General features: G+C 42.4%; 1 protein-coding gene across 1 annotated transcript in view; it reads right to left on the bottom strand.

The window, feature by feature from the left end:
* Positions 1–24,035, bottom strand: part of gpc1b (glypican 1b) — a 174,088-nt gene that overhangs the window by 43,382 nt on the left and 106,671 nt on the right. Inside the window, exons 4-5 of the mRNA XM_084327208.1 lie at positions 19,959–20,124; positions 17,988–18,118 (exon numbers count right to left, since the gene is read on the bottom strand). Of these exons, the coding sequence (XP_084183334.1) occupies positions 17,988–18,118; positions 19,959–20,124 (297 nt within the window). The remainder of the gene's footprint in view (positions 1–17,987; positions 18,119–19,958; positions 20,125–24,035) is intronic.

Genomic DNA, 24,035 nt, shown 5'->3' with positions numbered 1-24,035 from the left:
GAACTTCTACTCATGCACAATAGAGAGCATCCTGACTGGCAATATCACCTCCTGGTATGGGAATAGCACTGCACAAGACCTCAGCAGACTACAGAGAGTGGCCCGTTCAGCCGAACGCACAATTGGAGGGGAGCTTCCCACTCTCCAAGACATTTACAACAAGCGCTGCATGGGTAAGGCTAAGAGAATAATCAAAGACCCCAGCCACCCAAACAACTGCCTCTTTGAACTGCTGCGGTAAGGCAAGCGATACCGGAGTCTCATGGCAAGCACAGAGAGACTCAGAAGGAGCTTCTACCCCCAGGCCATCAGGATGCTCAATGAACAATGAACAATAACAGACCATCAAATACACCCACAACACACACATTCACACGCACACTCACATTAAATAAACAACACACTATAGCACCCACTTTACCCACTTTTAGACACTTTATATTTATTGGCATCAATCTCATGCACCTCATTGCACCACACCACCACAAGGTGGCACCACAAGCTAAGCTATACCTCACCATTCTACACTGTACTGTATAGAAGCTGACTGTATAGACTGTACAGAAGTATAGACTGTACATATACTGTATATATGTATATTGAACTGTTTTTGTTTTGTTTGCACTTGTTTACGTACTTGACTTTCTTGTTTACGTACTTGACTTTCTATTTTATAGTTATATTATACTATTTTATACTATCTTGTTATTTTATCTAGCACACTCTCAGGAGCAAAACAGAAAGAAGCATTTCATGCAAAAGTATTCTGTATTTCTGTATGACAACCAATAAAAAACTTGAACTTGAACTTGAGGTTTCAAACTTGCCCTATAAACTTTCCCCTCCTACTGTACCATAAGTAGATCAGGCTCAGCATTGTACATAATCTCTGTTGGTGTTTGTGTTGACAGGACTGAAATACTATATCCCTGAAACCAATCCCCCACCCCACCCCCCCTCGAGTAGAATACTACCAGAAACTCATGCTTATGTTCTGCTATAACCAAACGTTATGTTCCATTTTGCAGAATTTGCTAGGAAACCTTATCCATATCTGTACTGTACAATGGACCTTTTGTGTTGTCTTTGTTAAATCTCTAGCCCTGAAGACCTACATTGGTGAAAGCTACTAGTATTTTACATTGAAGCAGTACTCCATATCATTTCAGTTCCATAGTACAATACATTGCTGTAGTGAGAAAAGATGAAGGTTTAACAATTATATATATATATATTTATAGTGACCTTTTGAAGTGCAGAATCTGTGCATGTAGTAAAAAGGGCAATTACTGAAGGGAAACATATTTTTCTTGCCTCTTTATGAGGACTAAGGTTTTCAACCTTGGCAGTATAATTACACCTGCGGGCAAAATGGGTATTGTTATCACTCATGTCTGTGTACCGGTATATGTATTTGTCCATCGCAGCAATAAAATGTATAATGTATTACCTGATTTGGCCTTGTACTATTCAATTTGATTATTTGATTCAAATCGGTCAATGGCACAGACCAATGTCAACATTTTAGCAAAGATGGTGACCCACAAGACAGTGATGTAGGACAAGACAGTGATGTAGGACAAGACAGTGATGTAGGACAAGACAGTGATGTAGGACAAGACAGTGATGTAGGACAAGACAGTGATGTAGGACAAGATAGTGATGTAGGACAAGATAGTGATGTAGGACAAGATGTAGGACAAGACAGTGATGTAGGACAAGACAGTGATGTAGGACAAGACAGTGATGTAGGACAAGACAGTGATGTAGGACAAGATAGTGATGTAGGACAAGATAGTGATGTAGGACAAGATAGTGATGTAGGACAAGATAGTGATGTAGGACAAGACAGTGATGTAGGACAAGACAGTGATGTAGGACAAGACAGTGATGTAGGACAGGACAGTGATGTAGGACAAGACAGTGATGTAGGACAAGACAGTGATGTAGGACAAGACAGTGATGTAGGACAAGACAGTGATGTAGGACACGTCTCCAAGAGACAATCCTACTAGCAATGGCTGAACAATTTGATGCCTATGTACATTATATACTGGTATATCATTTTGTGTGTGTGTGTGTGTGTGTGTGTGTGTGTGTGTGTGTGTGTGTGTGTGTGTGTGTGTGTGTGTGTGTGTGTGTGTGTGTGTGTGTGTGTGTGTGTGTGTGTGTGTGTGTGTGTGTGTGTGCGAGAGGGGGGCATAGCTTGGGTAACTTACATACATTGAGTGACAAACAAATAATATCCTACATTAAACTAATAATCAGTATCCTTAATACTTTATAGTTTGCAAACAGCCCATTTTCCTCATCATGTAACAAACCTTGATGCACGTCATCTGGAGGCAGACAGGTGGGACTGGAAGTCCAGGAATAATATATTTCACAATTGTCCTCATAATATAAGCATCCAACTTACAGCTGTGCTTATTTCGTAAGGGATTCTTTGACTGATGACATTATGGACACTGTCATTTTGGCCAAAGTATTAGCACAAGAGATGTATTATAATTAGGGATGCTCGATATTGGCTTTTTTACCGATACCGATATACCGATATTGTCCAACTCTTCATTTCCGATAACGATATCAACCGATACCGATATATGCAGGGTTCCCCCCCCCCCCCCCAAATGGAATAATTTCAGGTAATTAACATTACATATCTCTTGTTGTGGAATTAACACACCATTATGCATACTTTTGACAATAAATAAAATAAGAATGTGTTCTTACTTGCTTGCCTGGGTAAATAAAGGTAAAAAAAAAATACAAAATTATAGTTTTTTTTTAAACTATATCGATAATTTCCGATATCACATTTTAATGCCAATATCGGCCGATAATATCGGTAGGCCGATAATATCGGACATCCCTAATTATAATGTATCTAAAACTAAGTATATGCTATGCTCATAATAACTATAAAGAAGAGATGCTGCTTATGCATTAAAAAAGCCCCTTTTGTCAAATTGTATGCTAGTTACAGAGCAGTCTTTGGTTGTATAATCAAATGAAATAGTGACATGTTGTTATTGGAATGGAAATAGGTGAACAAAAAGATTAATCTGTGCTGGCTGAAAGAGGGGCATTATACCTGGTGCTGAATCTTAGATTACCTTGATTGGAGCATTGTCTGGTTTCTTGGCCTATTTCCTCTCTCTGATTAAATCAGGGTTAGTAGACAATGCTATTCAATAGGTACAGCACTTTTCGGTTGATGCACAAGCCTGTCTCTCTCACATGTGGGCTCTCTCTCTTGTGTGCTTGCTCACACCTTTGCACACATTCTACCTGGTTTATTCCACTATTTACACAAAGACAAAGTAAAATACCACTAGAAGTGTATGACGTAAGGGCCAATTAATTTCAGATGTTCCTCAGGTGAATGGGAGAAACGTTTTACAGAATTGTTCTCAGGGAACCAAGAGGGAGATTGTTTTATCTTTTTTGACATGACATAAAACTAGACACACAAACATTAACAGTAAATATCCACAATAAATCACAGGACTATGCAGTCCAGTATTTGAATCAATATAAATGTAGGTTACGAGATATATACATAATACTTACAATACAATACAATACATACATATGCTCTTGCTCGCTCTTCTTCCCCCCCCCCCCCTCAGAACCCCCCTTGGATAATCCATCCATTATTTCGTTTCTAACCAAGGATTACAAATTCATATGCTATGCTTTATCTTCTCCACCACAACTGACCAAATTGCTATGCTGGCTTCATTGACACCTAGGATTCGTGCTGTAGATATCTCTAAATAAATCACATCAAGATAAGTAAGAATCCAAACCTTCAGGCACATTTTTATCTGGCTGAATCCAACATGATGCTATTAGATTTTTGGCAGCTGTAATACCGGACAAGATTAGCCTCTTTACATGTACAGAGCGTGATAACTGAGAGACATTATTCAGCAACAATACCGAAGGAAGTACAGGTATGGTCAGAGATAGAAATTCTGATAATTGCGTGGTTACTTCTTCCCAGAATATCTTAACAGGGGGGCATTCCCAATACATATGCATACATGTACCGATATCACCCTTTAGACACAAGGAGCATAGAGAGTCTTGTTTAAGCCCCATTCGGTTCAATCTTATAGGAGTCAGATAAATCCTATGAATAAAATTAAGATTAATCTGTTGATGATCCGGGTTGCGTGACGCTAGTCGAACGTTTGCCCAGACTTCAGGCCAATCAAAATCTACTTCCAAGTCTGGTATATCCTTCCTCCAAACTGAGTCTAGGGGAAGGATTCCATACGAAGATGTAAGTAAGTGATGATAAAAGTCAGATACGAAGCCTCTCGATGTCTCCCTTTCATAAAAGGATTTGTGATATCTGTGGTGCTCAAGTGGTATCTTTAATGGGACTCCATGAGCCTTCAAAGTTGCTAATAACTGTATATAGAAATAATAAGTGGAGCTGGTGAGGTAACATTTTTTATGAATATCTTGATAGCTACAGAAACCCCGTTCGTTGAAGATATCTCCCAATGTATGTATGCCCTGCTTTTCCCATTTGGGATATCTGATAGGTCGTTGTGCAATAAGGAGTGCATTGTTATTGAATAGGGGAGAATGGCTATGCCATTTATGTTGGTTAGTAAAAAATGTCTGTGTGTCACGCCATATCCGGATCACATGTGTAATAAGAGGGCCAAATTTCAAGTCGCATTGCCTAATTGATAATTTGGTGTATACTATATACTGCAGTCTATGTGGTGCCACTATGTTTTCTTCTAATGTTCTCCAGGATACAGATGCTTGAGAATCAAACCAGGTGATCAGTGGTCTTAAAGAGAACGCTTTAAAATAGTGGTAGAAGTCTGGAAATGCTAAATCCATCGGCTTTGTTTCTCTGTGCGGTGTATCTTTTTATTTGAGGGAGATTGTTTTGATTTAGTTTTCTTTGATGAAATCTGTTCTCTCAAATCCCAGCTAGAGAACCAACCATCTCACTATAGGACAGACAGAAATGCTTTAAATGAAAACATTGATCTAGAAGAGGTGAAGAAAGCTATTGCCACCCTGAAAGTGGGAAAAGCCTCGGGATTTGACGAACTGACAAATGAGATACTAAAATGCCCTTTGTTTACTGAACTTCTCTGTGTTCGATGAATTATATATTTTTTAAATGGGACTATTCCTTCAATATGGTACAAATCTATTGTTAGCCCAATACCGAAGTCTCTGAAAAATTACACTAGAATACCTTTAAACTACCGTGGCATTCATTTATTGAGCACAGTATATAAATTATACATCTTAACACGAGGCTTATGGCCTATCTAGAAAGGCTAGAGCCTGTGTTGATCATGTCTATTCTATCACTACAGTTGTTAGAAACAAAATAATGCAAAACAAGTCATCATTTGCATGGGCGGCTACGTGGCGTAGTGGGCAAGGCGCTCGCCACGAATGACGGAGACGCTGGGCTTGCCTGTTCGAGCCCAGCGCTCCACATTGCTTTCAGTTTAGCTGGTCGTTCATACTAATACACATTGGCCGTATTAGGGGGTGGGAAACTGATGGGTGGGGATCGGGCGTTGTGGACAGCGACTCCTACAGGTCGGTTGGTGCGCCTGCGCAGTAGAATCAGGAAGTGTCGGGGGCAGCGTGAGCCTCCCACGCGTTACTCCTCGCCACTGAGAGATCGAGCTGCGCAGGTGAAAAGATGCGACTGCTGTTACCTCAAGTACCGGAGGGGACTTGTGCTATGTATGACTTAGTCCACATTGCAGCCGGCTTGTGGGAGGCAAGAAACAGCGTTTGTGACAGGGGAGGGTTGAATTGGATGATACGAAATTGGGATGGGAGAAAAATATAGAAAATGGGAGAAAAAATGGATAAAAAAAAAAAAAAGTCATCATTTGCCTGTTATATCGACTACAAAAGAGCTTTTGATTTTGTCAACAGAGATTTATTAGCCTATCGTCTTCTTGAAGAAGTGATAGAAGGGAAATTCTACTGGGCCATACAATCATTGTATAACGATCCTCAGGCTTGTGTTACAGTGAATGAATATGGTTCAGGGTGGTTCCCCACTCAGTTTTCTGTATTTATCAACAATTTAGCTAAAGAAATAAAACATCTACATGTAGGACTGGGTCTAAATTACGATGGTAGTAATAAATTGGACATATTACTTTATGCAGATAACATTATTCTGGTAGCTGAAAATGAAAACGATCTTCAGAAAATGTTAATATGTACGGAAAGCTGGTGTAGAAAGTGGAGACTTACACTTAATTACAGTAAAACTCAAACCATGCATTTCAGACCGACTACGTTTAAAAGGAGTAATTTTCTGTTTTACTTTGGGGAACAAAAATTATGAATATATGGGAAACATAAGTATTTAGGCTTCATTTTGGAAGAGCATCTGAACTTCGAACATGGTACAGCTGCATTGGCTGAATCTGCAAGTAGGGCACTGTGTGGTATAATAGAAAAAACAAAACAGCTGGGTGATTTGGGATATGCTACCTACTGTTTGCCCTGTTATGGACTATATGGCAGGGGTATGGGGTTCAAAAGTAAATATAAAAGGAGAAAAGGTACAGAATAGGGCAATACGGTACTTTCTAAAAGTCCATAAATTCACCCCTGTATTGGCAATAACGGGAGATATGGGATGGGAATCTTGTGGAATAAGATGGAAAGGCAGCAGGTAAAAAACAGATTTATAAAATTGCCAGAGAGTCGAGTTGCTAGGAACATTTTCAACTGGGATGTAACTGTAAAAGGTGCATGGGCAAGTGAGATAGAAGACACTCTCAGCAAAATTGGAGCATCTGACCTTTTCCAGAATGTAAATACTGTTAACAACTCGTTGGTTAACTCAATGGACGCCACAGCGATATGCGTGATGTGTTGTTAAAAGGCCGACGCTCTAAAATATAGGAATACGTGGCGGTGTTTGCAGAGCTATAACTATATTCTTTATTATAGCTATGGATACAATACTATGGCCCATTTGACATTGACTATCTATCGTTCAATATGTGTTAATAAAGAAATAATTTTCATACCGTGGTGAATATGACTACAGTTTTAGAGTAATCCTGTCTAATCCCAGAAAACTACGCTATGCAGCAATACGTGCAATTCACTAAACATCACATCTATATTATCGGTATTGTTTCTTCATGAATGCATGAAAGGGTGGGTTTTTTTTTTTTTTTTGATGCTTTGATCGTCACCAACGGCACATGTTGTGGAGTAACGTTACACACATATATTGTGATCGAAGTGAAATCATGGTTGGATCACAGCAGGATTGATACCATATAGGCCTTGCCTTCACTAGGATGTACCCCAAAAAGAATATTCCAATTATCTGATCGCGAGTCCCAGTATTGGTGTCGATCGTGTCGCCAACATAATCCGCCACACATCATGCACCGGGAGCACTTGACGCTTCTCAATCCGACCGTTATAACCGCTCCCCTTGCCCGACCAATAAAAATCCGACAGGAGACTTTTGATTGACGCACAGGCCAAGGGTGCTCAATACTGCCACCTGGGTGAATGCGGCCGGTATTGCACTTTGGCATTCTCATGATGATTCCCCATGTTAACCCAGATGTCCGTGTGCCTGTAATGAATGGAAATATCGAATAAAATAAATAACGATGAAAACCCAACTATACTCGGCTCTGGCGCTGAACGGTTGGCGAGTTAACCCAACTATCATCGGGTCCGTTTCGCAATTATGCCACATCAATGTGGAACGCCCTACCCAAAGCTGTAAAGGAATGTGAATCACTACCCACTTTCAAAACCACTCTCAAAGAACACCTACGGGAGACTGCAATTCAAAACTGGCCCATGTAAATGTCCTAACCCAACCTCCCCCAATGTACAGTTTTTACGTCAAATGTATATACTCTTTTCTGGACTCTTTTTGTATCACAAACAGTACTGTATTTGCAAATCTGGTATGTCATACATGTATAGATGTAGCAGTACTGTCTATCTGTATGTCATGTATGTCATATATGTTCTGATGAATTGAAAATGGGGGACCCTGATGTAAACAAGACGAAAGTCTTTCTCTGGTCTGCATCCCCTTAACAATTGTGTGTATTGAGCTGTACTGTATTGTACCCATTCTGCAATCTGTTAATAAAGTTTTCAATCAATCAAACATACATCAGATTAAATGGTCACAGGAAATACTACATAAACCAAAACTAAGAACATTTAGTACGATAAAAAGTTGTTATAGAAATAAAAAAGATGTGTGCTCCATTATCAAAAAGACAAAGGTCATTATGTGCCCAGCTACACTCCCTGCACCTCGAGACCGGACGTTACCGGGGGTCACAGAAGAGGAGCGGATCTGTATTTACTGTGGTATCCATATTGAGAATGAGTTTCAATTTATGTTTTATTGTCCACTATACTATGAGTTGTGTCAAAAGGTATTTGACAGGTGTAAAAACCTTGAGTTAATGTGGTTTAGTGATGCAGATAGATTAAAATGGATTTTTGATCACAGGATATTTGCACTTTGTAGTATTTGCAATTTGCAGTATTTGCACACTGAATATTTAGAGAAAGCTTAAACGCACAAAAATAACATATATGTGATGTATTGTGGCCTCTGATGGTGTGCACGGTAGCTTAGAAAACTTGGGAAGTGATTGTTATGTTCAATTGTTGTTTTTGGTGTCTTATAATCCCGTAAGGGATGGGTCGTCGGACATGACACGAAAATAAAATGTCATTCATTCATACACATGGAGAATAACCCTAAACCTACCTAACCCTAACCATGTTGGAATTTTGAGTCCCTAAGAAATGTGTTTATTGATCCGACGGTGACTGCATGCTGTGTACAGATGAGGCATCTTGCTAGCATGCAAAGAAAGCGAGGCGAGCACCTAATGTCATTGGTTGTTGCTTGCGGCCACACAAAAATAGGATACTGTAGCTTTCTGCTTTCTAAAAGCAAGTTGGGTCACACAATATTATAATGAGTCTCCTCAGTCTTGTATTCTCCTACATATTTATGACTGGAGGGAAGGTTTGCAGGCGATATTTGTTGTAGAATGGGTATTACATCTTTCTGAGTCAGTCTAGTTTTAGCTTAGCTTTAACATATAAGCCAACCAAGACTACATCATACCTGTCATTGATTGATTGATAAAAAAAATTATTAACAGATTGCAGAATGGGTACAATACAGTACAGCTCAATACACACAATTGTTAAGGGGATGCAGACCAGAGAAAGATTTTCGTCTTGTTTACATCAGGGTCCCCCATTTTCAATTTATCAGGACATATATGACATACATGACATACAGATAGACAGTACTGCTACATCTATACATGTATGACATACCAGATTTACAAATACAGTACTGTTTCTGATAAAAAAAAAAGAGTCTAAAAAAAGAGTATATACATTTGACGAAGAAACTGTACATTGGAGGAGGTTGGTAGGTGGGAGGTTGGTAGGTGGGGTGGAGGGGGGGGGGTTGGGTAGGTGGGGTGGGGTGGGGGATGGGGGAAACTGTACATTGGAGGTGGTTGGGTGGGTGGGGTGGGGGTAACTGTACATTGGATTATCGACGAAACCTTACTTGGTCCCAAGAAGAGGGTCTCGTGTATTATTGGGTTTAATAGGACATTTACTGTACATTGGAGGAGGTTGGGTTAGGACATTTACAGGGGCCAGTTTCAAATTGCAGTCTCTCGTAGGTGTTCTTTGAGAGTGGTTTTGAAAGTGGGTAGTGATTCACATTCCTTTACAGCTGTGGGTAGAGCGTTCCACATTGATGTGGCATAATTGCTAAACGTGTTTAGTCCCTTGTTTGAGCCGAATCTGGGTTTAACATGATTTGTGGAGCTCCCTCTGGTGTTGTGATCATGGTATTCACTGACCTTTGGGAAGTATTTTGACATGTACATGGGTACCTTGGTCGTGTAGTGTCGTGTAGTGTATCTTGTCACCATAACAACTTACTGAATCATAGGTGTAAGAGATACTGGTCCGGCCTCTGCCTTGATCTTTAGGATAGTGGTATCTGCCGCATGGCCTCCAAGGTCCATGCATTAACAACATTATTATATAACATAAAACATTTCTTTTCTCGTATGACGTTGCTGAAGCAATCACTGGCAGTTCTGTGGCTGTAATCCGTATTTGCTTATAGGAAACGTACCCACAGTAACATATGGAGTTTAGATTTGACATTGGTGTATATGGGGTTTGAGTTGGAGATCAACAGATTATGTAAACAAGGATAATCTGTGTGAAATTTACACTATTGGACTACTAGGCTATGGACACCAATCAACCACTGTGGGATTACAGTAGTCCAATACCTAGTGATACAGATTAGTAGTTGATGCTGGGTGAAGTAATCCCTGCTCCCAGGGATGTCACGGAGGGCAAACTCACATACATTCTAAATGAAGATGGATCTCAGTGATATAAAGGGATTTGTGGTTCATTGAGGACCCACTGCAGCGCCCCTTTCCTGATTCATTCAATTCAATTCAAACATGTATTTGAACTAAAAAACTACTGAGGGTGATCCTGATTTATAGTGATGTCGAGTAAGTAATATTTTTTTTTAAGAAATACAAATAAAATTGATAATTCATTAAAACAATTACAAACAAAAGCAGGTAGGTTCGCTCTTTTGTTAATAATGTTATGATGATTAAATATTACACATTTGGAAATATACAGGAAACGGCAACAAAAACTGCCCAATCAGCTTCATTGCATGCATGATTTATCTGGTATTTTTCTGCTTTTGGTTCGGTTTGCATTCACACGTCAAAAGAACCGCTCCAGGGTTCACTTGGAAGCGGAGCGAGACCGCCTCAAACAGGTGGACCAGGGTGAGACCGCCTCAAACAGGTGGACCAGGGTGAGACCGCCTCAAACAGGTGGACCAGGGTGAGACCGCCTCAAACAGGTGGACCAGGGTGAGACCGCCTCAAACAGGTGGACCAGGGTGAGACCGCCTCAAACAGGTGGACCAGGGTGAGACCGCCTCAAACAGGTGGACCAGGGTGAGACCGCCTCAAACAGGTGCACCAGGGTGAGACCGCCTCAAACAGGTGGACCAGGGTGAGACCGCCTCAAACAGGTGGACCAGGGTGAGACCGCCTCAAACAGGTGGACCAGGGTGAGACCGCCTCAAACAGGTGGACCAGGGTGAGACCGCCTCAAACAGGTGGACCAGGGTGAGACCGCCTCAAACAGGTGCACCAGGGTGCGGACCTGAGTTTGATGACTGTGTTGACTGTAATGGCTGTCCTATACCGCCCCCCAGGCCCTTACACCCTCTTCCTAGATGAATTTTCAACTTTCATCTCTGAGCTTGTTATGCGCTCAGATAACATTTTAATTGTTGGTGATTTTAACATTCATTCCAATAAAACTCTAGATCCCCTAAATAAGGCTTTTACCGACATCATTGACTCTGTCGGTCTCATTCAAATCGTTGACCAACCCACTCACAGTGGTGGGAACACCCTTGACCTAGTCCTAGCCCGCGGTCTCACTGTGTCAAATTTGACCGTCTCCCCCTATGTTCCTGCTCTCTCAGACCACTACCTCATCATTTTTCAAATTGATCTGACGGTTTCTCGCCCAGACAGTGTAGAATCCTACATGAGCCGTCGTATTAACGCCTCAACTGTCCCAATTCTAGTTAACTGCCTACCAGACACCCTCTCTCCCTTCCTCTCTTACTCTGGCCCCCTTGATCTCTTTACAGACAAACTTAATGCCGCCCTTCGTAGCACGCTCGACACTGTCGCTCCCCTTAAACCTAAAATTAAACGTGCTCCGCAAAAACTAACTCCCTGGTTTACGGAGGAAACGCGCTCCTTTAAAAAGGCTTGTCGCAAACTTGAACATAAATGGCGTTCGACCAAACTCGAAGTATTCCGCCTCGCCTGGAATGATAGTTTACGTAACTACAAAAAGGCACTCTCACTTGCCAAAACCTCTTATTTTTCCAGGCTCATAAATGAAAACAAAAACAACTCAAAGTTTCTGTTTGACACAGTTGCAAAACTTACGCAGAAACAACCAAGTGCCCTAAACCATGCGTTCTCGGCTAACAAATTCATGACATTTTTTACCAAGAAAATTGACCTCATTAGAGATGAAATTGTTGCTTTACTCAACAATCAGAGTCCTTCCCAACCTTTGATGGGCATTCCCCCTGACTTTGATTCCAGTCATACGCTATGCTGCCTTGAAAACGTCTCACTTAGTGCCCTCTCTAAACTGGTTGGCGCGGCTAAACCTTCAACCTGTCTGTTTGACCCTCTCCCAGCAACTCTCATCAAAAAACTCTTCCCAACTCTAGGCCCTGCCCTACTCAATATCTTCAACACCTCTTTGTCTACTGGCGTGGTGCCCCTGGCCTTTAAATCAGCCGTCATTAAACCACTACTTAAAAAACCGAACCTCGACCCTCTAATCTTGAAAAATTACAGACCTATCTCCAATCTTCCATTCCTATCCAAAGTGTTAGAACGGATCGTCGCAACGCAACTTACTGACCATTTATCAAACAATAATCTTAATGAATCATTTCAATCTGGCTTTAGAGCCTTACACTCCACCGAAACGGCGGTTACCAAAGTCACAAATGACTTACTGCTCTCTCTTGACTCAAACCTCACTTCTGTGCTCTTATTGCTTGATCTCAGTGCAGCCTTTGACACTATCGATCACTCGATTCTTCTAGGTCGGCTTGAGAATCATGTTGGCATTCGGGGTCTCGCACTAGCTTGGTTTAAATCCTATTTAACTGATAGAACACACTGCGTGGTCTATAATGATTTAACATCTGAGACCCTCCCAGTGCAATGTGGTGTCCCACAAGGCTCTGTCCTGGGCCCTTTGCTATTTTCGATTTACATGCTACCCCTCGGCGATATCATACGCAAATTTGGCATAAACTTTCACTTTTACGCTGATGACACCCAATTATATATACCTATTAAGCCAAATGATTCCTCCCAACTTCAAAACCTTGAGGCCTGCTTGCTTGCCGTCAAAAAATGGATGTCGCAAAACTTTCTACTCCTTAATGCAGATAAAACTGAGATGTTAATTGTTGGCCCCCCAAACCACAGAGGCCTGTTTCAGGACATCTCCCTCAACTTTGATACCTGTCATGTATCCCAGAGCTCCACCATAAAAAACCTCGGAGTCATTTTTGATTCCTCCCTCTCATTTAATGCACATATAAAAAATGTCACCAAAATTGCATTCTTCCATCTTCGTAATATCGCAAAAATACGCCCCATTTTAACTCTGGCTGATGCTGAAACCCTGATTCATGCTTTTGTCTCATCACGTCTGGACTACTGTAATGCACTTTTTTCAGGCCTACCTAATTCAAGCATCAAAAATCTTCAACTCGTGCAAAATGCGGCTGCACGGATACTAACTATAACTAGAAAATTTGATCACATCACACCAGTTTTGTCCGCCCTACACTGGCTTCCTATCCAAGGCCGTTCTGACTTTAAAATGCTACTCCTCACCTACAAAATTTTAAATGGGCTTGCACCGCTCTATCTATCCGATCTCATCTCCCGATACTCGCCCGCTCGTGCTCTGCGCTCACAAAATGCGGGGCTTCTATCGACCCCTAGGGTTAAAAAGAAATCCGCCGGCCACAGAGCCTTTGTCTACCGCGCTCCCTACCTGTGGAACAAATGACCTGCCGTCATCAGGGGCGCCTGCTCTGTCGAAGCTTTTAAATCCCTGCTTAAGACTCATCTTTTCTCTCTCTCCTTCAACCTACCCTGATCTCACCTGGTCGGGGACTGACCTTTAGATTAATCTGTGTAGTTTAGTTATGGTACAGGGTACTACATGGTACCACTGGGTAGTTTACTACAGGGTAGTTTAGTTAGGGTACAGGGTACTACATGGTACTACATGGTACTACATGGCACTACAGGGTTCTACATGGCTCTACATGGCTCTACGTGGCACTACAGGGTACCACAGGGCACTACAGGGTACTACATGACACTACAGGGTACTACAGGGTACTACATGGTACTACATGGCACTACATGGCACTACAGGGTACTATAGGGTACTACATGGCACTACGGGGTACTACATGGTACTACATGGCACTACAGGGTACTACATGTCTGCTCCTTTGCAGCACCACAAACATGGGAACTCTCTAACTCTTCCCCCCCCCCCTCTTCCCCCCCCCCCCCCCCCCCCTTCTCTCTGAGTGCCCGTCTCCTGGCGCTGACTAAGGTGATGGATGCCTCGGGGTCTTGGCCAAGATTGTAGTGACTGCTCTACATGCACCTCCGAGGCCTTGGATCAGTTATTCACCGCCGTCTGTCCGTGGTCCTGTCAACTGATTAACAGTATTAACAGACTGTTAACAGATTAACAGTCAATGCGGTTTCATTGCTGGGTTAAGTACTTCCATTTCTATTCACATAATACGCCTACTTCATATATCTACTCCTTTCACATATATGCCTACCACTTGTATCTATTGCTATGTCCGCCTACTACAATCTCATGAGCCGTCTAACGCCTGTCCCGTCTCCCTGTCTCCCTATGACTTGCTGTCCTGGAGTGTTGACCGGAGTGTTGGACGTCCCGTGACGAAGGCCGGGAGGTTGCGACCCCCTCTGCGTGCCCCCCTGTCTCCGGAGGTCTCGTAGTGGTGACCGGAGTGCCGGATGTCCCGCGATGATGTCGGGGAGTTCGTGACCCTCTCTGCGCCGCCCCTATCTCCCTGTCTCCGGCTGTCCCTGAGCAACGACCGGAGTGTTAAATGTCCCTTGACTAAGACGGGGAGGACGTGACCCTCTTTGCGCCGCCCCTGTGCCTCAAATAGATTGCTATCAGCTCTATCTTTAATCTTTCAAAATGTTCAGTTGCTATCGCTATTAGCTCTATCTTTAATTTTTCAAAATGTACAGTTGCTATTGCATGCACTCATCTGTGTTCCACTACACACATGAGTGCATGCTTACCAACTGTCCGTCTGCAACACTACTATCACCAACATCTAAGAAGGGAGATCCCCCCTTGAATGGCCCTTCTAAGGTTTCTCTCCTCCACACTGCCTGTGGAGCTTTTTTTCCCTATTGTTAGGTTTTAGTGAGTTTTTCCTTACCTTCGCGTGGGGTATGTCTGGGAGTGCTTGCATTCTTTCATTTATTTGCATCCATCTAAAAATGTTTGCACCTTATGGTGTTCTTGTTCTGTTCTTGACTTATTGTTATGTTTTCTTCTTGACTTGTTTAAAGAAGATCTGTACGGCCCATGGGGACATTAACGTGTGTTGTTGGGCCCTATAAATAAATTTGATTTGATTTGATTTGATTTGTGTTCAAACAAACAAACCGCACCAGGGGGGTAAACGCTCCAGGGCCCTCATTCATCAATAGTGTGCGTAGAACATTTCTATTTCCACACGTAAGCACGGAATGTAGAACTAGTGTACGCACAGGGAAGTCGGGATTCATCACACACTGCGTACGCAGGCTCTATGCTCCTCCGTGTTGATGAATACCACTTTGTTCTACCGTCAATGCTCGTGCATGATTATCCATATATGGTCATGAAAGTGAGAAAACACCCCCCATGGGATGTGAAATAATGGACTGACCCGAGCGGAACTCTGAGAAACTCCACGAAGAATTCACTGCTGTCGAACCAAGAAGACACTATCGCGTATTATGGGATAAATAAAAGGCGGATTTGTAAACGGTGATGTCAGATATCAACGGCTCCCTAAGACCATTGCTGCAATTCTGCCTGGACAGCTCAAAATACTAATAAAGACCGTTCGTTGACCACTGTTTGGCGTTGGTTGTGTGTCATTATAACCGTGCTGTAATATGAATGCCTTTATTAGTTGTGTTCGATTGGCTATATGATTTTTAGAGGCATCTATTTTGTTGTCGGCTAATAAAGACCGCGCTGGAATATGACTGCCTTTTCCCGTGTTGTTTGATTAATACCGGGATTAAAGTTCTCCTCAATTCTATTCCAAATCACGATGGATCTCCCGTCAATTTTCTACCTGCTGCATATGATTTCTAGAGGCATACTACAATCTATTTTGATGTCAGTATTGGGTAGCCTATATAAACAATAATACGAGAGCATATACAAGAACAATGAATCTCACTGCATGTATGATGTAGCCAGCTGCCTTTCAATACATGAACTTGAATTCCATCATGTTTGTGTGCGGGACTCACAAGGCTGTTGTCACAATGGGTGGTACCGGTGTACAGTAATAATAACAGTCCACACAATATCACGATCCATGCCATAGCCTATGTTCTATTAGGACATGATCTGTGACGACAAATGTTCTAGAATGTTTGATTAAGATATCATACTCTGACAGCATGCCTATGAGCAACAAAAACGCGAACTTGAATCCCATCATATATAGTCTGTCCACTATCTGCATGGTGTCATTGCAATGCGTTTTCTATTCTTTCTTATACAGTAAAAAGGGGGAAGAACACTATATTCATATGACTTATTCTGCTTACAGCTTCGAAATTCCACTTGTTTCGTTTAACGTAAAGCCTTTTAAATATAATCAAAACGTTCCCGTGTTTCGGCGGTCTGTGCGCAAAATAATAACGAGTTGAGCTTTATGATTTATGATGAATTGAAAATGGGGGACCCTGATGTAAACAAGACGAAAGTTGGTCTGCATCCCCAATTAACAATTGTATGTACTGAGCTGTACTGTACTGTACCCATTCTGCAATCTGTTAATAAACTTTTCAATCAATCAATCAATCAAGCTACGCGGAGCGCAGTCAGTCAGTAGCCTACACCCCGTATATTCCGATAACGCTATATAAACCATGCTGCATTCATTCTGAGAGAAAGATCTATTATTCCAAATGCTATTTATAGGGTTTTGACCATAATTACACTACTGTTGCTATTTTACAATGAACTATAATGAACTACGGTTCGTACAGAACATGCCAGTGTTATTATGCACAGAAGCTCATTTCCTTGTTGTAATAATATATTCTACCACTGGGCGCTAGGTACGCCAGGTCTGAACTGTGCGTAGATGTAAGCACGAAGTCAAGTTCAAGTTGAAATTGATGAATCCCACTCTTTGCTTAGAAATGATCGTACGCACATGGTAAGCACAGATCTGTGCGTAGAACACGTTGATGAATGAGGGCCCAGGGTTCCATTCGACCAGACTAAACAAGGCTGGTGTGAACGCGCCTTAAATGTTCGAACAGAATAAAAGCATCCACCTTGAGTATTATTAATTTCCTATACTTTTCCAGACTCTCCAGACCTGTGTAGGAACTCTCACATTATGACTGCCTACTGTACAAAGCACCAATGAAACCAGAGTGAAGGCAGGCTGGCAGAGGCTCTGGCTCAACCCCAGCCAGGTTCTGGCTCCTGAGTGCATCGCAGCACAGAGGAAACGTTGTCTTACGCCCACTATCTACACTGTTCTCCAAACTTTCTTGGCTGACTTTCTTGCTAATGCTTTTTTAAAAAGGCACATAAAAGTGTTGCTCATAAACGGTTAAAGGGAGAAGTCAATGGTGCCCGCGGGGCGTTGCATGAGTCACGTCTCTCTATTTGAAATCATATGTGGAGAATTGGAACAGCATGAATTCAGCAGTGGTCACTGATAAGTAGTCCATCAAATATTGATGTGCCATAATAATGTGCATATGTGTGTGTGTGTGTGTGCGACGCGTGCGTGTGTGTGCGTGCGAGCGCACTCATGTGCATGCATGTGTAATGGTGGTCACTAGGTGCTACTAGTGTGTGTGTGTGTGTGTGTGTGTGTGTGTGTGTGTGTGTGTGTGTGTGTGTGTGTGTGTGTGTGTGTGTGTGTGTGTGTGTGTGTGTGTGTGTGTGTGTGTGTGTGTGTGTGTGTGTGTGTGTGTGTGTGTGCATAATCTCACCTTGGTGTTTACAGTGTCAATGTTCTCCATCATAGTAGAGATGGCTTCCGATATGCGATTGGGGAGAGAGAGGACCACGAGATCCACACCTGATGTGCCCTCGAAGCGGTTAGCCACCTGCATCATAGTGTCTTCACAGACAGACAGGGGGTTGAGCATAGAGTTTCAGCACAGAGGGGCGGTTATTAGACTTTGTTTTATGCATTGTTGCTGTGCTGTGTTGTTGATGAGATGCAAATTAATCACCAAAATAATTTGACTGTTAAACAGCTCTGTGTGAAGTTATTGAATTTACTTAATGTGTGAATTTAATGTGTGTGCGCGTGTGTGTGTGTGTGTGTGTGTGTGTGTGTGTGTGTGTGTGTGTGTGTTTATGTCTGTGTGTGTGTGTGTTTATAGTACATGAATCAACTTTTCTCCCCCAAGGAGTACATGCGTCCAAAAAAAAAAAAAATGGGCATAAAGAAATTCATGAGCACAGTGAAAAACAAATAATTACATATTTAGACTGCGCTACATATATCTTGTATCTTATATCTGTAATTGTTATGATGCATATCGGTTAGATTGTGACTGTATTCTCAAGGTGTTTCTCTGGCTCCATAGTTTATGGCGTTGGCCTACTTTGGCTTGTAATTTGTAAATTAATTGGCAAATGCCTGCGTGTAAAATTGCCTGCCTTGTCTTTCAGAAATGCAAATGAACAGATCAATGTTCCCTGCAGACTCTTTTCACCCTATACTGGTCCTCGCCTTGAACAGGGAGGTGCAGCAGAGCGCACAACGCAATGGCAACTCACATACATCCAGATGACTGGTGCAGACACTACCCATGCAAATATTATGCTATGTTATGTAAGGAATAAAACACGATGAGGTATGCGCTTATGGAAAGACAATGCACCAGGCAGGGGCTAATTACCCCACGGAGACATGCCAGCGCGGCCCAGTAGGAGAGAGGATTAAAAGAGGGGCTAAACACTGGAATGAAGGAAATTGTGTTTATTGCCGGTCCACATTTGAAAACCCCCGCAGCGGTGGAAATTGTGTTCTCTGTTTGAATTGACAACCTGTTGAGTTCATGGTCGGACAGATAGGGTAAACCCCAGACGTAGATTTTCTTTGGTCCAGCACAGTCAGAAAGAGTTTAGTGGGCTGCTAACGTTGAGCCGTCAGTCCATTATTGTGTGTTTCGTATGTTGTGAAATATATGCGTGGGATATTACAATGGTACTGGTATAAATTCCATGCTCCTCTTTCTTTGGAATTTTTTTTTATTCTTCTTTGAGATGTTATGTCAATCGAGTGAAGGTAAATTAATCCATGCTGTTTCACGGATCATTCTGACTTTCCTGCATCTCTTACACACTCTACTGTGATTGGTGCATTGTGTCTTGTGGAACGTGGAACTCGTTTTTGAACGATTAGCAGCGGGGGCTGATTACGGTAGGTTGTAATCTTTAGTTGGTAATTGAGTTCCGGTTTGCACTATTTTGAAATAGTAAATAGATCACATTTATATAGCGCTTTTATCCAAAGCGCTTTACAACTTATGCTAGGTGCCAACCTGTTCGTTGGGAGCAGTTAGGGGTTAAGTGTCTTGCTCAAGGACACTTTGACACACTGCCAGGAGGAGCCGGAATCAAACCGGGAACCTTCCGATTACCAGACGACTGCTTTATCTCCTGAGCCACGGTTTTGGATCATGGAAAAGCGAGTGAAATACTTGCACTGTCAAACCCTGTGAATGTTTGCATTGTGTGTGTGTGTGTGTGTGTGTGTGTGTGTGTGTGTGTGTGTGTGTGTGTGTGTGTGTGTGTGTGTGTGTGTGTGTGTGTGTGTGTGTGTGTGTGTGTGTGTGTGTGTGTGTGTGTGTGTGTGTGTGTGTGTGTGTGTGTGTGTGTGTGTGTGTGTGTGTGTGTGTGTCTGTGTGTGTGTCTGTGTGTGTGTTGTGTGTGTGTTTGTTCCCCACCTGCCAGATTTCTCCACTCAGTATTGAGGTCGGCCTGGTTGGCAAGGCAGCCCTTCATGACGTTGGCACAGTAGTTGGCACAGGGCCTGGCTGAGGCCATGCCCCGGCAGTGAGGGCAGTATGTCATCTTCATCATGGCACGCATGCACTCCTGGCTCAGCTGCACCTGGGGTAGGAGGACACACAGGAACAAGCATGCGTCACAATGCTGTTAGATTAGAAATATATTCAGAATATCCCTTTCAACCTTCTGTAGTGTTGTTGTGAAAGGGTTAACACTTTGTTGTGTGTCAGTGAAAGGGTTAACATTCTGTATTGTCGCAGTGAAAGGGTTAACCATTTGGTAGTGAAAGGGATATACAGTATCTCCAATGAGATAGGAATCAACGAAAATTCACAAGGTTTGAATATGTCAAACACACAATGTAATGTACACACAAACACTGTAATCAGTGGTGCTACTGACTCGTCAACCATTCAAAACATGCATGTCCATCAATTAAAACACAACAACAGACCATCAGGTGTGTGTGACAGATGAAGCGTGATTTAGTAGATGTGGTGATGTGGTCTTTCTCTGGCCTGACAACGACACTGGCCCCGGTAAATGTTTCTGTGGAAACCACTCAGCTTTGTGAATTTCCTTTGTGTCTCTCACGCACACCGAAGGGGCCCTGACATCCATATTCACATTGTCAGCTCAGTCCTTCTCTCAGTCCTTCCTCCCTTCCTTCTCCATCTCTCTCTCCCACGAGGCCACTCCGCAATAGGAAAGGGCCTCCGTGCGTAAAAAAACTGAAACTGGGTTAATACCAGTAAGCTCTATGCGCAAGAGAGCGCAGCTATGCATACAAAACTCCCGGAACTGTGTGTGTATGTGTGTGTGTGAGTGAGAGAGAGAGAGAGAGAGAGAGAGAGAGAGAGAGAGAGAGAGAGAGAGAGAGAGAGAGAGAGAGAGAGAGAGAGAGAGAGAGAGAGATGGAGAAAGCCCAGCTACGCATACAAAACTCCTCTAAGCTGACATCTGGGCCAGCAGCCTGATGCTGTTCCTGGAAATGGCTCCTCCTGCGATAGCAAAGTCACTTTTAAGACCTGCTTTCAACAAATATACAGTCCTTACAGTTGGAGAGGATAACAATTGGGATCGGCCCGAGAAAACAAACCACAGAGGCTTTGGACATTTCAAAGTCCAGTTTTTCTTTTGTTTCTGGGTATTCAAGCCTGCTCGGTGGAGTTGGATGTAAATAACAAAGACTCAGGTCCATGGACAGCGGCCATGCCCCCTCCCCGATTAACAAGAGACAGCCACAAACAAACCCCAGCACACTTATGCCTCACTGACGATACGCACCAGACTGCAGTCTGTCTTGTATTTCTGCATTGTACTGTTTGTATTGTAACTCAGTTACCTTTTCTCTACTCTGCAGTCTGCATTGTATATTGTATGTATATTGAACACTTTTGTTTACACTTGTTTACGTACTTTTGACTTTCTATTTTATACTTATTTTATACTTATTTATACTTATCTATTTTTATCTAGCACACTCTCAGGAACAAAACAGAAAGAAGCATTTTTCATATAAAAGTATTCTGTATTTTTGTATGACAACTAATAAAGAAACTTGAAACTTGAATTAGTCTTGGATCCAAACAAGGCATCAATCGCTTGAGCAAGGCACTTAACCCCCAACTGCTCCAGTGGAGTTGCTCAGTGGCCAATAGGGGTGGGAATCACCAGTTTCATCACGATACGATATTGATTCTTTGGACAACGATACGATATTATCCGATATCACACAGTCTGCCACGATACGATACGGTAACATTTAAATCAACAAAAAAAAAGGCAATGGAAATATCATTTGACATTTTTATTTTTGAGCTCTTCCAGACATTTAAATGAAAAACAATCTATTGTTTTTAATACAAATAGACCTCCTGTTCACTGTTTTTGGTTCGTTTTTCTTTTTTTTCTATATTAATATCCTATTCACTGTCACAGAGCTGTATTTTGGCTGGAAAAGCCGGCCAGATCCTGTTAGTGGGGCTATCCCGAGAATGCACCCTCCTTCCCAGTCCCCACTTCTCTCTGCCTATGGCTCTGGGTTAGCTTGTTAGCTTACGCTAACGTAACGTTATCTTCGATCTTTAACGCGACGTGGGCATAATGGAGTGGCGAGGATTGCAAAGCAGGTTAGATGCATTGGACCCGTTGCGGAATAAAACAGCAGGGACATGTTTTGGGTCACAGAATAGGCTCACTAGTCTTGCTCTAGTGACGCTCTGTGTGCTGTTGATGTTAAACGGAGTTTCACAACACTGGGCGCGGGGTGATGACGTCGCCGTCGCCGGATTTTCAAAATAAGAGTATCGCAATATGAATCGATCTTTTTACGTTGCATCGATCCTATTTGATTATTGATAATAGATCGATATATCGATCTGGATCGATGTATCGTCCCACCCCTAGTGGCCAATGGTGTCAGACTGTGGTTGTACTGGGCAGCTCCCAGGTGTGAATGGAACTGTGTGAATGTGAAGCAGGGCGTTCCTGAAAAAGAGCATCTATGCTCAGCGGTAAATAAAGGTTAAACAAAACAAACAAACAAAAATGGTTTGTTTGCAGTGCTATGTAGCTCCACGCTCCACTGTGAAACTACTGTGAAACTGGAGACAGTGATAGCTAATGTACTGAATGCATCTCTGACAGTAATGGTTAATGGTCTGCATATCTATATCGCTTTACAACTTATACCTAACACAGGTGATGAGGCAACCATGTAAGGCGCCAACCTGCTCAATGCATACAAAACAGATCTATGGAATCTGGTCATTATTACCAGTTGAATAGCAAGCAGAAGAGGAACTAGAGGAAATTAACAAAAATAACCACATTTCTAGAGTCAGTTTCATGAGTCATGAGACATGCCCCCCCCCCCCCCCCCCTTAGCCAGAGATGAGTCAGACAAAAGCAAAAGCATCTTTGGTGAGCGAGGAGAGGGAGAGAGAAAGATGAAAAAAGAGATACAGTATATGGAAAAGGAGAGAGATAAAGGGACATGGAGGTAAAAAAAAAGGTTGTGAAATAGATTGATACAGGAAGGGATGTGGGGGGGAGAGAGAGAGAGAGAGACTTTGATGAAATACTGACATACTGATGAAGAGGATAATGGAGGAGAAGAAAAAAATAAGAAGAAGAATGAGAAGGCGAAGAAGACAATTATGAAGGAGAAGAGGTGTTGCTATGGAACCTGAATTTCCCCATTGTGATCAATAATATCTTAAAAGAAGAAGAAGAAGAAGAAGAAGAAGAAGAAGAAGAAGAAGAAGAAGAAGAAGAAGAAGAAGAAGAAGAAGAAGAAGAAGAAGAAGAAGAAGAAGAAGAAGAAGAAGAAGAAGAAGATGATGAAGGATAAGATGATAGAGAAGGATAAAGTAGGCGGCTGGGTGGCGCAGCGGACATTGCGCTCGTCACCAACGCAAGAGACACCGGGTTCGAATCTGGCTGTCGGCGTTGCCTCCGGCTTGTGCCGGCCGTCATACTAACTCAATTGGCAGAGTTAGCGGGTGGGAAGTCGAAGGTGGTAGTCAGGTCGGTTGGGGCGCCTGCACAGCAAAGTCAGGAAAATGGCGGGGGTAGTGTGAGCCTCCTACACGTTACTCCTCACCAAATGAGAGTCCACGCTGGCAGGTGAAAAGATGTGACAGGCTGCCTCCACATGTATCGGAGGGGACATGTGATGCAAGGCTTCTATCCTCCCTACAACCGGCCAGTGGGGGGCATATGCGAGCAACGATCAGGACAGGGGAGGGAGAATTGGCACGAGAGGTAAATTGGGATGGGGAGAAAAATCACAGAAAAAAAGGAGGAGAAAAAGTAGATAAAAAAAAAGAAGAAAAGTATGGTGATGATGAAGATGAAAGAGGGGAAGAAGAAGAAAAAGAAGACAGCAATTTGACCAATCATTTGACAATAATAATAGTCACTGGTATTTAAAAAAGAAAAAATAAATAAATATCGAGTCTCCCAAATCCAATGACAACAGACATAATGGAGCGCCTCTGTTTCACTAA

This window comes from Notolepis coatsorum (genome assembly GCF_963971535.1).
Source record: "Notolepis coatsorum genome assembly, chromosome: 13".
NCBI lineage: Eukaryota > Metazoa > Chordata > Actinopteri > Aulopiformes > Paralepididae > Notolepis > Notolepis coatsorum.
Note: the sequence above shows the minus strand (reverse complement) of the source record. Positions and strands in the feature narration are given on the sequence as shown.